General features: G+C 44.0%; 1 protein-coding gene across 1 annotated transcript in view; it reads left to right on the top strand.

The window, feature by feature from the left end:
* LOC126412238 (glutathione S-transferase D7-like) overlaps positions 1-17422 on the top strand; it is an 83832-nt gene that overhangs the window by 16618 nt on the left and 49792 nt on the right. The window contains exons 2-3 of the mRNA XM_050081730.1: positions 6734-6889; positions 11133-11191. Of these exons, the coding sequence (XP_049937687.1) occupies positions 6749-6889; positions 11133-11191 (200 nt within the window). The 5' untranslated portion in view covers positions 6734-6748. The remainder of the gene's footprint in view (positions 1-6733; positions 6890-11132; positions 11192-17422) is intronic.

Here is a 17422-nt window from a genome sequence, read left to right as displayed (position 1 = left end):
TCGAAAGTCACACACATGTGCAGTGCAGCTTCAAGGAGATAGAACCTTTTCATCGTGACGTAGCAAATAAGAGGTGAGTATTCATTTCACACAAAACAATTAATGATGTTTGTTGAATGTGATTGACATGCAAATACAAGAAAGTTCTGCATAATATGTAGTATTTGTGCAATTTTGTTTTAGGAAAACATGAGTTCTTCACGCCGTCTTTGCGTGAACCATCCAGATGAGTTCTGCTACATTTGTGGTGAATACGTTCTTCAAAAGAACAGGAAGAATATCACTCCTTTTGTGAAGGAAGCGTATCTGGCATATTTCGGAATTAAACTTGGAGATCAAGACAAGGCGTGGGCACCCCATAAAGTTTGTAAATGCTGTGTGGAGTGCTTACGGCAGTGGACAAAAAGAAAAAGGAAAAGCTTAAACTTCGGAGTGCCTATGGTATGGCGAGAGCAGAAGAACCATACAGATGATTGCTATTTTTGCATTGTTAATGTGAATGGTTTTAATAGGTTCAAATAACGAAAGTGGGAATATCCCGATTTGGAGTCAGCAAGAAGACCGGTGGTGCACAGCAACGATGTTCCTGTACCAACCTTCACAACATTACCCACGCTAACATCATCAGATGACGATGTGCACGGCGAGGAATGTACAAGTAGTGGTTCGGAATACGAAGGACGTGAGACACAACCCCAGCAGTTCGACCAGAAGGAGCTCAGTGACTTGATACGAGAACTCAATCTTTCAAAGCAAGCATCAGAACTCTTAGCATCCAGGCTTAAGGAAAAGAACTGTCTTCATCCAAGTGTTAAAATAACAGCTTACCGGACGAGAGAAGAAAACCTTCTTCTATACTTCAACCAAGAAGAGGTTATAGTGTATTGCAGCAATATACCTGGACTTTTACTCGAATTGGGGCTGCCGGAATATAGACCAGAGGACTGGCGTCTCTTCATAGACAGTTCCACTAGAAGTTTAAAACGTGTTCTCCTACACAATGGCAATCGTTACGCATCTATTCCAATTGCTCACTCAACAAAACTTTGTGAAGCATATGCTAACATCAAGATGGTTCTGCAGAAAATTCAGTATATGCAGCACCAGTGGTTGATTTGTGTTGATTTGAAAATGGTAAACTTCTTGCTTGGACAACAAAGTGGATACACAAAGCACCCATGTTTTATCTGCATGTGGGATAGTAGGGCAAAGCACGAACATTGGAAGCAGAAAACATGGCCTCCAAGGGAACATATGGCTGTTGGTGAAGCAAACATCATTAATGAACCTCTGGTTAGTAGGGACAAGATTGTTCTTCCACCATTACATATTAAGTTAGGACTAATGAAGCAATTCACCAAAGCTTTAGACAGAAATGGTAATTGCTTCACATACATCTGCAATACGTTCCCTGGACTCAGTAGTGAAAAACTTAAGGCAGGAATATTTGATGGTCCTCAAATTCGCAGGCTCATCAACGATATCAATTTTACAAGTGTCATGACTGTCACTGAAGCACCGGCCTGGAACAGTTTTGTCGCTGTTGTAAAATGTTTTTTGGGCAATCATAAAGCTCCCAATTACGAGGAACTGGTCAAAAACATGCTCACTAACTTTCAAAACTTAGGAGCTAACATGAGCATAAAATTGCACTTCCGTCACAGCCACTTGGATCGATTTCCTCGTAATCTAGGTGATTTCAGTGAGGAACAAGGAGAGCGGTTCCATCAAGATATGAAAGGAATAGAGGAAAGATATAAAGGAAGATGGGACAGGCATATGATGGCAGATTATTGCTGGAATCTGCAACGTGACTGTTCTGAAGAGACCTATAAAAGGAAAGCGTGCAGGAAGCGGTTCGTCATGGACGGAAAGTGATATACTTATAGAGAAACTTTTCAATTATGTTTTATACGTGGACAAATGCCTATCAGGTTTTCATAGAACCTATTTATAAAGATTATTTTCTTTTTTCATTGTAGTTTGTAGCGCTCGAGTTCAGTATTAGCAATTTTTTCTAATTTTTTGAATAAATCATGCATTATCTCAAAAACTAGAGCCAAACTGCATAAATGGTTGCTATATTCGTCCTCAGCACCACTAACCCATCCTAAAGCCACTCAAATATCCTTGGCAAGAAAATGAGTGTTGACCAGTGTAATGTAAACAGGTAGAATACGGCGCTGCGGTCGGCAACGGGTATATAAGACAATTGTCTCGCGCAGTTAGATCGGTGACTTCTGCTGCAATGGCAGGTTATCAAGATTTAAGTGAGTTTGAACGTGGTTTTATAGTCGGCGCAAGAGCGATGGGACACGGCATCTCCGAGGTAGCGATGAAGTGGAGATGTTCCCGTACGACCATTTCACGAGTGTACCGTGAATATCAGGAATCCGGTAAAACATCAAATTTCCGACATCGCTGCTATCCGAAAAGGATCCTGCAAGAACGGGACCAACGACGCCTGAAGAGAATCGTTCAGTGTGACAAAAGTGCAAACGTTTCGCAAATTGCTACAGATTTCAATGTTGGGCCATCAAGTGTCAGCGTGCGAACCATTCAACGAAACATCACCGATATGGACTTTCGGAGCCGAAGGCTCACTCGTGTACCCTTGATGACTGCACGACACAAAGCTTTACGCCCTCCTGGGCCTGTCGATACCGACATTGGACTGTTGATGACTGGAAATATGTTGCCTGGTTGGACGAGTCTCGTTTCAAATTGTATCGAGCGGATGGACGTATATGGCTATGGAGACAACCTCATAAATCCATGGACCCTGTATGTCAACTGTGGACTGTCCAAGATGATGGAGGGAGTGTAATGGTGTTGGGCGCGTAGAATTGGAGAGATGTGGAACCCCTGATTCGTCTAGATGCGACTGTGACAGGTGACACGTACGTAAGCATCCTGTTTGATGACCTACATTCATTCACGTCAATTGCGCATTCCGACGGGCTTGGGCAATTCCAGCAGGACAATGCGGCATCCCATTATGTCCAGAATTGCTACAGAGTGGCTCCAGGAACACTCTTCTGAGTTTAAACACCCGCTGATCACCAAACTCCCCAGACATGACATTATTGAGCATACCTGGGATTCCTTACAACGTGTTTTTCAGAAGAGATCTGAACCTCCTCGTACTCATACGGATTTATGGACAGCCCTGCAGGATTTACGGTGTCAATTCCCTCAGCACGACTTGAGACATTAGCTGAGTCCATGCCACGTCCAGCTGCGGCACTTCTGCATGCTCGCTGGGACCGAACACAATGTTAGGCAGGTGTTCCAGTTTCTCTTTACAAGTAGCTGTTGCAAACGGACACTACTCCACGAGACAAACAAATTTAAATACAGCAAACAGAGACGTCAATGACCGGACGAAAGTTCATAATTTTGTGAAAAAAAAAAAATGGCATGAGGGAGATCTGAACGCGGATCTACTCCAGCGCGGTCCAACACCGTGAGCACATAATAACGACGCCGTGGACATTGGAGTGCGCTCGATGATGTAGATCATGAGCATGGACCATTCACGTTTCGATTTTGCTTCTTTTTTCAGTTCGGTTCGCCTTCTTCCTGTCTTCCTGCTCGATCTGTGTCCAGTTTTTAACGGGCCATCCACGGGGTCATCTTGCCACTGTATCTGAGGGGGTGTAATGCGGTGTTTCCCTTTTAAGGAATACTGTTCAGACACCTCCCATCGCCTCCTTATCTTATTGTATTCTACTGTAGAAAAGTCGGAGAGGCTCTGTCCCCGCGGCAGCCGCAGTGGTCGACAACTCCACGACGGCTACCGCAGTCCACTTCACGTCTCCGCGCCCCACGCTGAACTCAGGGTTATTGTGCGGTTCAGTCTCCAGTGGAACCCCCCCCCCCCCCCCCGCCGCCCCCAGGGAATGTCTCACACCAGACGATTATAACTCTTAAGTTTTCGTTGTAGAGTAATGGTGGTGTACTCGTACGTGGAGAACCTGTTTGCACAGCAATCGCCCACATAGTGTAGCTGAGGCACAATAAGGGAACCAGCCCGCATTCGCCGAGGCTGATGGAAAACCTCCTAAAAACCATCCACAGACTGGCTGGCTCACCGGACCTCGACACAAGTCCGCCGGGCGGATTCGTGCTAGGGACCAGGCGCTCCTTTCCACTCAGGAAAACCGTGCGTTAGAGCACACGGCTAACCAGGCGGGCACCTCCTTATGGTAGTTATACTGCATTTTAAATATATTTGATTTTTGTAGACACTAAGACGTTATTTCATCTGTTTAATAGTTACCGAGATTGCAGTGATAAGAAGGAAACCTTCCTAGACGCGGAAACTTCTGTTTCAAAAACCAACGTAACACCCGCCCTAATTAAAAGAAAGAAAAGATGTTGGATGTGCAAAGAGATACCACTGAAAGCGATACTACACGTAAATTTCAGTATTTTTGCATTATTTTTTTAGGAGATAGAGACTTTAAACTTCATTCTTGTTATGAGTTAAATACCGACACAGTTGCACGCTGTTTTCAGAAGCATAATATTACAGGGCGAGTCAAGAAGAAACTTTACAATGATATAGAAAGTTATTGAAATAATTTACAGAATCGGTACTATGCGGACAGTATATCGTGGCATTCGATCGCGGCAGAAATCAAACGCGAACTTAGCTGTCGTAGGGAAGCGGTGTGGGGGAATAAGCCCCGCCCCCTCTCGAAGGGCTGCCATCCATACGTCCGCATTCCGTGCTGCCGCGAAATCAAAACTGACACAAAGTCCATAGGAATTGCTCTGATTTCTTTTGTTGTCGTGAGAGTCGCATTCGAATCGCTTTATGCACTGGGATTAGTCTCTTCACTTGAGTAAAAATGAAACAAAAAGAAATCCACAACACAGAGCAAATTGGAGTACACAAAGCATTTGGAAGTGGCTACAGCGTAATTGTTTGCTGCGGTTGGCAATGGTGATTCAGACCCGACCTCTACCTGTATCTTAACCAAACATAGTTCAAAACACTCCACATTTAAAACTGCCACGTCCTCACAACAGATGTGTCATTTTGCAGCAAACAACCTCAAGTTTGATTCACGTAGCCCATCAGTGCCCCATTCCGCCACGAGTAGCGGCAGCGCAGTGCACCGTTAAAATGTCTGCTTTCACTGGTGACAAGAGAGCTCGCTGTATGCTTTCTTTGAGGTTTCATTAAAGACCGTGTATATATCCCCCCCCCCCCCCCCCCCTATCCATCAGACAGTTTAGCCAAAATGGAAAATCGAATGTACGCTGCTATTGCACAAGCTACCCCCATTTGCTACAACGAATGTGGGGAAGAAGCAGATAACCGGTTGAATTTCGCTGCATCACAGATGCTAGTCACATCGAACCAAAACGACACTTGACAATTTTATGTGATAGTTGAGGCTGTTTACTACAAATTGACACATCCACCGATTCTGCAAGTTATCTCAATAAATTTCTGTATAATTCCAAAGCTATAAAGTCCTTTTTGACTCACCTTGTATATAGGAAAAGCAGTGCAGTTCCAAAATTGTAAAAAATTCATTGCCAAGAGAGATATTTGAGCAATCAAGGAAAAAGAGTATTGCTGTGAGAGCATTAGTTTTTGAGATATAATGTGACACATTTGAAGCTGTTTACGAATGCGAAAATTGTACCTAATTAATATAACTCTTTCTCTAACTGAAATTAGTTTTTTTACTTGATTTTTATGGAAGGTAGAGCCTTTTTCCATCGCCGCGGAAAGCGGTGCGCTGTGGCGCCTGCCTGCAGAGTCTACTCGACGAGACAACGCCGCAACTTCGGAGCTTAAACGTCAAGTGACAACTAGTTTAAATCAGACTATAAATATCACGTTAACCAGCTACAAGCCGTGTGCCGACGGCGCGGTGTCTTGTAACGTTGGGTACCCCGCTTGCCTATAGCTGTTGCGTCCCCTGTGTCGTCGCCTTGAGAATCTCACGTCTCCTCCCTTCCTGAAAGTGCATTATCTCGTTGCGTGTCACCCAAAAATCAAATTTGTTAATAGCTTATCCTTCATCAAATTATCCAGAAAATCTTTAGAAAGTGCTAATGTAACTGCATCGTCCTTAAACGACACTAATAAAAGTTATCTAATGAGTAACAGAACGATATGCGATTATTTTTGTTTTACGCAGACAGTGTTGAGAGTAATATAAATTTTCGAGTATACATCTGTGGATGAGATGGCGCCGAGAATGTACTGAAGCCTTCAATCTAGAAATCTGCAAAGTCGAAGCAAGACTGCTCACGTGAATTATTCTTTCCTCAACATAAAAAATGGCAGTTTCATATTTAATGTTTCAGAACAATACTAAAATTATGATATAGGAAGGAAGTTTAGAGTCAGGGAGTAAGGATAATAATGGAAGATACCCCATTCAGTAGGAGGAGTACACCTTTCTACAGTAATTAATCTTTAAAATAATGGTGTTACTTCTTAGCCGCGCGGGATTAGCCGAGCTGTCTGGGCCGCTGCAGTCTTGGACTGTGCGGCTGATCCCGGCAGCGGTTCGAGCCCTCCCTCGGACATGGGTGTGTGTGTGTGTGTGTGTGTGTGTGTGTGTGTGTGTGTGTGTTTGTCCACAGGATAATTTTAAGTTAAGTAGTGTGTAAGCTTAGGGACTGATGACCTTAGCAGTTAAGTGCCATAAGATTTCACACACATTTGAACATTCTTTTTGTAACTTCTTACATCTGTTTTCAGACGCAGCTTGAAAAGATGCCCATAGTTCTGTACCATTTTCCTCTCAGCCCGCCTTGCAGAACAGCTCTGTGCACCGCTAAGGCCCTTGGGCTTGACGTCACCATCAAAATCGTCAACCTCATGGAAAGGGAACACCTCAATGAGGACTACGTTAAGGTAATGTGGCGGCTAAAACATTCTGGATTGGGTGCACTGTCATGGTTAGTAACGCAGATGCGCACTTAAGCGTTTTTTTAAGCACGTTTAATGCAGTTCTGTAATTGTACTATATGAGGCTACGAATAAGGTGTTAAATGTGGATCATATATACACCCTGTATATATATATATATATATATATATATATATATATATATATATATATATATATGTTTAATGCATGTGAGCTATGAGATACACATTTATTAATGTATACATTATCAATATAAATGTCTAGTGTAATAAAGTCGTTGGTAGTGCCTTCGCTATAGGTAGGGACAATTGTTATGTATGTTCTTCAGAGGAGTCGGAAAGTCGCAGGATGGTAAAAAATAGCATTTTCAGTTGTTAAACCTATAAAATAATTTGAAATTTTCTGTTTAAAATATTGCAAAATTTGTTAAGAAATTCTAGTTAGTAATATTTTTATTTCATTTTTCAAATTTGTATGTGCTCTCAGGAAAATAACCGAACTTACGGTGTGTTCGTATTCAGACCTTTGCATTTTCGAAAAAGTTACACACAGATGACTGTGGATTTCACTCTTCTGTTATAGAAACTCTGACCTTTCGGTCGATATCACTGTCATAGCAACCAGCTGTGTTTACAGTTCAGGTTTTGATCTGTGAGCTAGTGTTTTGAGTCTCGAGTTTTGTTTGTGCGTTATTCGGAGTTTATCCGTCTTGTTGTTACTTTTAGTGCTGAGTCTCATAAATACATAAAAAAATGTTTTGCCTCACCTCGGTTCCGAGAGTTCCGGAACCTGTACAGAAAATTGGAATAGTGATCAACACAAACATCATTTCCGCCCTTTTCATTGCCCATGACAACCACACACTGCATGTTGTAGTACCATACAGCGAGATCTTCAGATGTGGTGATCCAGATTGCTGTACGGACCGGTACCTCTAATACCCAGTAGCACGTCTTCTTGCATTGATGCATGCCCGTATTCGTCGTGGCATACTATCCACAAGTTCATCAAGGCACTGTTGGTCCAGATTGTCCAACTCCTCAACGACGATACGGCGTAAATCCCTCAGAGTGGTTGGTGGGTCATGTCGTCCATAAACAGCCCTTTCCAATCTACCCCAGGCATGTACGATAGGGTTCATGTCTGGAGAACATGCTGGCCACTCTAGTCGATCGATGTCGTTATCCTGAAGGAACTCATTCACAAGATGTACACGATAGGGACGTGAATTGTCATCCTTGAAGACGAGTGCCTCGCCAATATGTTTCCGATATGGTTGCACTATCGGTCGGAGGGTGGCATTCCATGACCACCAGTGGCGTACGTCGGTCCCACATTATGCCACCCCAAAACAGCAGGGAACCTCCACCTTGCTGCGCTCTCTGGACAGTGTGTCTAAGGCGTTCAGCCTGAATGGTTCAAATGGCTCTGAGCACTATGGGACTTAACAGCTGTGGTCATCAGTCCCCTAGAACTTAGAATGACTTAAACCTAACTAACCTAAGGACATGACACACATCCATGCCCGAGGCAGGATTCGAACCTGCGACCGTAGCAGTCACACGGTTCCGGACTGCGCGCCTAGAACCGCGAGACTACCGTGGCCGGCGTTCAGCCTGACCGGGTTACCTCTAAACACGTCTCAGCCCTTGGGCGGCCTGAGTGAGGGACGTCATCGTCAGTTTCTGTCCGAACAACATCGCTTTGGTTCACTCCGAGACGCCTGGAAACTTTCCATGTTGAGAGCCCTTCCTGGCACAAAGTGACATTGGGGACGCGATTGAAACGCGGTATTGAGCGTCTAGGCATGGTTAAACTACAGACAACACGTGCTGTGTACCTCCTTCCTGGTGGAACGACAAACTGATCGGCTGTCGGACCCCCTCCTTCTAATAGGCGTTGCTCATGCATGGTTGTTTACATCTTTGAGCAGGTTTAGTGACGTCTCTGAACAGTCAAAGTAACTGTGTCTGTGATACGATATCCACATTCAAGGTCTATCTTCAGGAGTTCTGAGAAATGGGGTGATGAAAAACTTTTTTTGATGTGTGTAGTAAGAAGTCTAGCAGCCCGCGTCTAAATTGATTTAAAGTCTTTCTTTAATCCGATCTGGTACTGATCCCAAACACTCGAGTAGTACTCTAGAATAGGTCGCACTAGCGTTCTACATCCGGTCTACTTTACAGGTGAGCACACTTCCTCCAATAAACCGAAATCGACCACTCGCCTTTCCTACCACAACCCTCACATACTCGTTCCATTTCATATCACTCTGCAACATTACGCCTCTGGAGGTTCAGCTGCTTGGAGACCATTCTCAGTCTTTCATGGATGCCGTGTTCCAAAACAACGATGTAATTTTTATGGACGGCAATGCTCCATATCACCGGCCACAGATGTTCGCGATTGGTCTGAAGAACATTCTGGACAATTCGTGGGAATGATTTGGCCATCCAGATCACCCGTCGTGGGTCCCATCGGACGTTTATGGGAGACAATCGAGAGGCCGCTTCAAGCACAAAATCCTGCACCGGCAACACTTTCGCAATTACGGGCGGCTATAGAGGCAGCACGGCTCAGTATTTCTGCAGAGACTTCCAACGACTTGTTGAGTCCATGACAATTCGTGTTCCTGCTCTACGCCGGGCAAAAGGGGGTCTGGTACGATATCAGGAGGTATCCTTGAGTTTTGTCACCTCAGTGCAAGTTTGTTTGATTAAGAGCAGTGTCGCTAGCGAATGGTAAAATTATTGGTATTATTTTGCGGGTGAGAAATTTTAATGTGCACAGGGATCGCCAAAGTTCGCCTAAAAATGTACTCTCTTTATCTGAATAATTAACGAACTAAAATGTTATCTTGGTGAAAGTATGCATTCTTGTAAACCGAAAATTTGGTGCTACAAAACTATGGCACTAGATTTTTGAAAGAATTTCACATTAAGATTGGAATATTCTGGAACATAAAAATTTTCAACATAAATAATTTCTGAAACGTAGAGTTTTGGAAAAAGTGTAACCTACGTTGCAAAGCGAAGAATAAGGGCTTAAATAAAATAACAAATCTAGCATAATTGAATTTTGACGTGCACATGGTTCCTAGTTATCTTAATTACGAATATTTATTTAAACAAAATATTTCCAGATGAATTAAATATGTTTGCTCATCGGCAGTAGGCAATTTATACAGTGAAAAATGAATTGTCACTTGAATAGGAAATTAGTTCGTGTAACTTGTGGTGTCACCGCCAGACACCACACTTGCTAGGTGGTAGCTTAAATCGGCCGCGGTCCATTTAGTACATGTCGGACCTGCGTGTCGCCACTGTGTGATCGCAGACCGAGCGCCACCACAAGGCAGGTCTCGAGATACGGACGAGGACTCGCCCCAGTTGTCCGAACGACATTGCTAGCGACAATACGGACGAAGCCTTCCTCTCATTTGCCGAGAGACAGTTAGAATAGCCTTCTGCTAAGTCCATGGCTACGACCTAGCAAGGCGCCAGTAGCCTTACCAAGTTTGAGAGTTATCGTATAAATGTCTCAAGAAGAACGTTGTAAACCAACAAAGATTAAAAGTTAAGTATAAAGCAGCTACGTACTTTTCTTGCTACCATTCAATAGTTATCCTGTTCCAGACTTGACGCCAGTCGGCGTGTGTGTACGCGTGCCTCACGGCTCCCTTCTCAATGTGGCGTAGCTAGCTTGTTACGCCACAACATAACTATTGCAAGTGTACTGCTAATGGGAAAAAAGGTGTGAAAAGAAAATGATAATATTGGCTTCAAGAGTGGTATAAGAACAACGAGGATAATTCCACCTTGATCTGTTACAAGCAACAGTTGGATTCTGAATGTTAGAACAACTCTACAGAATACAGGAACTAGTAAACGAGACAAAAACAGTAAGCCGAGAATGTGTCTTGTATTTACATTTGTCTTTATGTCTATTAAAATGTGAGCGTATTTATTCTGTCTCTGAGTAATTTTGCCATGCATTGCAGAGATTACTTACACGAACAAAACAAATACTGTGTTCTAAACCATTGGCAACTCGCAGATCTGAGAATGATTAAATTTTGTAATATAACCAACATTGTTAAGTTCAGGAACTGACTAATCTAAAACTTTTTAGTGTAATCTGTATATTCTGCTGCACGGATGAAATGTCTAGTTTCGCATAATGTAAGACTAATGTGACTGCGAGTTGTGACCAAATCCCTTCGTTTCAGATGAATCCAGAGCACACAATACCGTCTCTAGACGATAATGGTTTGTTCATATGGCACAGGTAAGCATATTTTGTTCAGTTATAATTTCTGTAGTGAATAAGATTTATTATTTTCTGTTCCGAAATACACTCCTGGAAATTGAAATAAGAACACCGTGAATTCATTGTCCCAGGAAGGGGAAACTTTATTGACACATTCCTGGGGTCAGATACATCACATGATCACACTGACAGAACCACAGGCACATAGACACAGGCAACAGAGCATGCACAATGTCGGCACTAGTACAGTGTATATCCACCTTTCGCAGCAATGCAGGCTGCTATTCTCCCATGGAGACGATCGTAGAGATGCTGGATGTAGTCCTGTGGAACGGCTTGCCATGCCATTTCCACCTGGCGCCTCAGTTGGACCAGCGTTCGTGCTGGACGTGCAGACCGCGTGAGACGACGCTTCATCCAGTCCCAAACATGCTCAATGGGGGACAGATCCGGAGATCTTGCTGGCCAGGGTAGTTGACTTACACCTTCTAGAGCACGTTGGGTGGCACGGGATACATGCGGACGTGCATTGTCCTGTTGGAACAGCAAGTTCCCTTGCCGGTCTAGGAATGGTAGAACGATGGGTTCGATGACGGTTTGGATGTACCGTGCACTATTCAGTGTTCCCTCGACGATCACCAGTGGTGTACGGCCAGTGTAGGAGATCGCTCCCCACACCATGATGCCGGGTGTTGGCCCTGTGTGCCTCGGTCGTATGCAGTCCTGATTGTGGCGCTCACCTGCACGGCGCCAAACACGCATACGACCATCATTGGCACCAAGGCAGAAGCGACTCTCATCGCTGAAGACGACACGTCTCCATTCGTCCCTCCATTCACGCCTGTCGCGACACCACTGGAGGTGGGCTGCACGATGTTGGGGCGTGAGCGGAAGACGGCCTAACGGTGTGCGGGACCGTAGCCCAGCTTCATGGAGACGGTTGCGAATGGTCCTCGCCGATACCCCAGGAGCAACAGTGTCCCTAATTTGCTGGGAAGTGGCGGTGCAGTCCCCTACGGCACTGCGTAGGATCCTACGGGCTTGGCGTGCATCCGTGCGTCGCTGCGGTCCGGTCCCAGGTCTACGGGCACGTGCACCTTCCGCCGACCACTGGCGACAACATCGATGTACTGTGGAGACCTCACGCCCCACGTGTTGAGCAATTCGGCGGTACGTCCACCCGGGCCTCCCGCATGCCCACTATACGCCCTCGCTCAAAGTCCGTCAACTGCACATACGGTTCACGTCCACGCTGTCGCGGCATGCTACCAGTGTTAAAGACTGCGATGGAGCTCCGTATGCCACGGCAAACTGGCTGACACTGACGGCGGCGGTGCACAAATGCTGCGCAGCTAGCGCCATTCGACGGCCAACACCGCGGTTCCTGGTGTGTCCGCTGTGCCGCGCGTGTGATCATTGCTTGTACAGCCCTCTCGCAGTGTCCGGAGCAAGTATGGTGGGTCTGACACACCGGTGTCAATGTGTTCTTTTTTCCATTTCCAGGAGTGTATAATGCCGAGTCGCATTATTATAACAGTCAGCTAGTGTCCAGGGTAAATGCTGTTAGCAACAGAGTGAAGAGATATGAAGCAGACGTGCTCAGTCTTGAGTAGTTAGGCCTCGACAGTATCTGCAGCTATGCTTTCTGCTGTGTTCCACACACCTACTGAAATGCATATGAATAAAGACACAGTCTTCGACATTTGGTGTGGTTTATTATGCTAAACGGTTTCGGCCTTCGTTGCAGGTCTTCCTCAGGTCCGTACATCTATTCACTGCGAAGCTCAGCTAGTCGACGTGGCAAAGATACAGTTAAACTGAATAAAATATATCAAGTGACCCAGTCCGTGTCTTTCTTCATTAGCAATTCCGATATCCTGGTTAAACTGTTTAATTCTTCACTGTTGTCGTCGTCGTCATTGTCGTCAGATGTTTATGGAAGCCGCCATGAATGATGCTCAAACGTATTTAAAAAACTCGCGGAACTGTCATAGCAATGTCGCATTGCATGCAAAGTGCATATTTGTGCGTAAGCTTCCCTGACTAAAGTGCTAGCCCTTCGTAAAAAATAGCTGAAATTACGCTGTAGTTATTTTCATTATCGCGGCTAATGAATTAAAACATTAACTTTGTTTCCCTTAATGCCACAATATCCCTTTATCCACCTGGGACCTACCTCCTCAGACAGTGTGGAATATCATCTGTTCCTGTCCGTAGTCCAGTGAGGTGATTATTTTCTCCGTTACATAAGTGCCTGTGGAATGTAAGTGGTAATACGCTATCTAATATTATGATTATCGGTTCTTGCACTTGTTGGTAGCGGAAATGGGGACTGCTCATCGCGTCTATGGCATTCAATAAGCCGTAGGTGTATTGTGGATGGCACAACTCCAGTAATAAATATAGACTTTGAACAGAAGTCTGTAGCTAAGGTAGAATTTTCAAAATTTTTGGGTGTGTCCATTGATGAGAGGTTAAACTGGAAACAACACATTGATGGTCTGCTGAAACGTCTGAGCTCAGCTACGTATGCTATTAGGGTTATTGCAAATTTTGGTGATAAGAATCTCAGTAAATTAGCTTACTATGCCTACTTTCATTCACTGCTTTCGTATGACATCATATTCTGGGGTAATTCATCGTTGAGTAGAAAAGTATTCATTGCTCAAAAACGTGTAATCAGAATAATTGCTGGAGCCCACCCACGGTCATCCTCCGCTGCGGTCGCAGGTTCGAGTCCTGCCTCGGGCATGGATGTGTGTGATGTCCTTAGGTTAGTTAGGATTAACTAGTTCTAAGTTCTAGGGGACTAATGACCACAGAAGTTGAGTCCCATAGTGCTCAGAGCCATTTGACCCATTTGACGGTCATCCTGCAGACATCTATTTAAGGATCTAGGGATCCTCACAGTAACCTCACAGTATATATATTCACTTACGAAATTTGTTGTTAATAATCCAACACAGTACAAACGTAACAGCAGTGTCCATAGCTATAACACCAGGAGAAAGGATGATCTTCACTATGCAGTGTTGAATCTGACTTTGGCACAGAAAGGGGCAAATAATACTGCCACAAAAGTCTTTGGTCACCTACCAAACAGCATCAAAAGCCTGACAGATAGTCAACCAACATTTAAAAATAAATAAAATGAATTTCTAGATGACAACTCCTTCTACTCATTGGCTGAATTTTTAGATATAAATTAAGGGAGGGAAAAAAACCTAAATTAAACATTAGTGTCATGCAGTATTTTGTGTAATGTAATATCTTGTACAGACATCTTTTATTAACCTGACACGTTCCACATCATTACGAAGTGTCGTATTCATGATCTATGGAACAAGTATTAATCTAATCTAATCTAATCTCTACCAAATGATGAACAAATTAGGAAGCTCGGTTTCGTTGCTGGGTACGGACTAGAACAATCTGGAGTTGTTGAGCAACGGGTCGGTGAGCGCTGGCAGTCCTTTGTAACCGTACATTCTGGGCGGGCTTCAGTGAGGACGGGGACCTTGGCTTCACCGCCTGTATCACGATGATGGTACAGATTTCTCGAAGAAACTCCTCAACCTCTGGGTGTGCTACGTGTCGATGTGATGGATGGCCACTGAGCCGAAAAAGTAGTTAGTGGACATCCTGTCATTAACCTGCCGCACCTCAGTTATGTAAGGATTATACAACAAAACGGGGCTCTGTCTGGGTGGACACCTATTTCCATAGCTACTAGTGTCACAGCAGAAGGTCGTACAGAACAATCAGTAACTACGAAAAATGTACACAATGACAGGATTCATTTATATAAAAATGAACTTACATTTATTGAAAAGGAAGAAGGGATATTCGAAAAGCGCTAGAGTTTATAACTAAACCGCTAAAATCAGTGAAACGGCTTTTAAGTAGGCTGTTTACGTTTTTTTTATTGGTAACGCCACGTAGCGCTCTATATGAAAATCACTGTCTGTGCTGTGTGCAGTCTGAGGCTGGTCGGCATTGTTGCAACAGTCGCTATTGTAGTGTTGGGCAGTTGGCTGTTAACAGCGCGTAGCGTTGCGCAGTGAGCTGCCAACAGTGGTGGATGTGGGGAGTGAGATGACGGATTTTTGAGAGCGAATGATCTGGACGTGTGTCCATCAGAGACAGTAAATTTGTAATATTGGATATCATGGACTTATATATATATATATATATATATATATATATATATATATATATATATATATAAAATGACTTTTCAACACTATAAAGGTAAATACATTGTTTGTTCTCTATCAAAATCTTTCTTTTGCTAACTATGCCCATCAGTAGTTAGTGCCTTCAGTAGTTTGAATCTTTTATTTAGCTGGCAGTAGTGGCGCTCGCTGTATTGCAGTAGTTCGAGTAACGAAGATTTTTGTGAGGTAAGTGATTTGTGAAACGTATAGGTTAATTTAGTCAGGGACATTCTCTTGTAGGGATTATTGAAAGTCAGATTGCGTTGCGCTAAAAAATATTGTGTGTCAGTTTAAGCACAGTCATGTATAATTTTTCTAAGGGGACGTTTCAGGCTTGCAATCCGACCAGCTTCTTAGATGAAACACCTACATCTAAGTCTACGTCTACATTCACATGACCGCAGTTCACATTTAACAGCTTGGCAGAGAGTTCATCGAATCAGTTTAATACTATTTATCTACTGTTCCACTCTCAAAACTGTACAGGAGAAAAACGAATTCTGAAACCGTTTCGTGAGAGCACTGATTTCTCTTATTTTCTTACGATGCTGATTTATAACACTTGTTGGTGTACCGAGCCAATTGCCACTTTTCGCAATATGCAGATATCTTGTCTACATCATTTTGCAGTTGGTTCCCATCTCCTGATGACTTTACTAGACCCTAAACGACAGAATCATCTGCAAAAAATTTGAGTGTTGCTGAGATTGTCTGGTAAATGGTTTATGTAGATCAGGAACAGCAAAGGCCTATAACACTTCATCGGGGAACGCCAGATATTGTTCTGTCTTCCTCGATGATTTTTCGTCACTTACGGCGGTTGCCTCTGTCCCTCAGCCAGATGCTGTCGCTTGTCCTGTTTGAGAGTAAACTTCTCAGAATACAAGATCCGGGCAGTCACAGAGGGTGTGATTATTGTGGTTGGGAGCTCCAATTTTAGGTGCATTATGGGGCCCCTTAGGAACATGGCTGCCAAGCAGGGGAAGAGAGCCAATGTGCACTTCGTGTGCATGCCGGGTGGAGTCACTTAAGACGTGGAACAAATCATTCTGGATGCCATGAAGAGCACAGGGGCAGCCAACTGCAGGTGGTGGCTCACTTCGGTACCAATGATGTGTGTCGCTTTGGATCGGAAGAAATACTCTCTGGTTTTGAGCGGCCATCCAGAAGTGATAAAAGCTGCCAGTCTTGCTTGCGAGATGGACAGGGCCGACTGCGGACCTCTGGTACAGAGCCGAGTGGAGGGTGTCAATCAGAGGCTCAGACGGTTCTGCGACCGCGTAGGCTGCAGATTCCTCGATTTGCGCCATAGGGTGGTGGTGTTTCGAGTACCGCTAAAGAGGTCAGGAGTCCATTGCACGCAGGAGGCGGCTAGCAGGGCTGTGTTGTGTGGACTGGGCGGTTTGTTAGGTTAGATGGTCTCGCGAAACTCAAAAAGGGCTTCAGTCTCAAACGGAGCAAGTAGAATTCAGGAAGAACGTAGATCTAGGAACCATCGGTATAACAGTTGTAAAGTGTCATAGTTGTGTTGGCAAAGTACCAGAGCTTCAAGCGCTGTTAGAAAGCACTAATGCTCAAATCGTTATAGACTCCGAAAGCTGGATAAAACTGAAGACACGTTCAGCCGAAATTTTTCGTTGGAGCCAACGGTGTTCAGAAAGGATAGACTAAATACAGTTGGCGGTGGGTTCCTTGCTGCTGGTAGAAGTAGTTTATCTTGTAGCGAAATTTAAGTGGATAATTCCTGTGAATTAAAAGCCATTCTTGGCAACCGGAAGAAAAATGATAATTGGATCTCTTTACCGAAATCCCAACTCAGATGATTCAGTTGCTGAAATGTTTAAAGACAACTTGAATCTTATTTCAAACACCTACCCGACTCATACAATTGGTGGCGACGTCAATTTACCCTTGATATGTTGGCCAAAATACATTTAAATCCGGAGGTACGCATAAAACATCATCCAAAATTATACTAAACACATTCTCTGAAAATTATTTCGAACCCACTCGAATAGTGAACAGTTGTGAA

The sequence above is a fragment of the Schistocerca serialis genome, chromosome 7 (genome assembly GCF_023864345.2).
Source record: "Schistocerca serialis cubense isolate TAMUIC-IGC-003099 chromosome 7, iqSchSeri2.2, whole genome shotgun sequence".
NCBI classification, from domain to species: Eukaryota; Metazoa; Arthropoda; class Insecta; order Orthoptera; family Acrididae; genus Schistocerca; species Schistocerca serialis.
The sequence above is the reverse complement of the archived record's forward strand: the minus strand, read 5'-3'. Positions and strand labels throughout refer to the sequence as shown.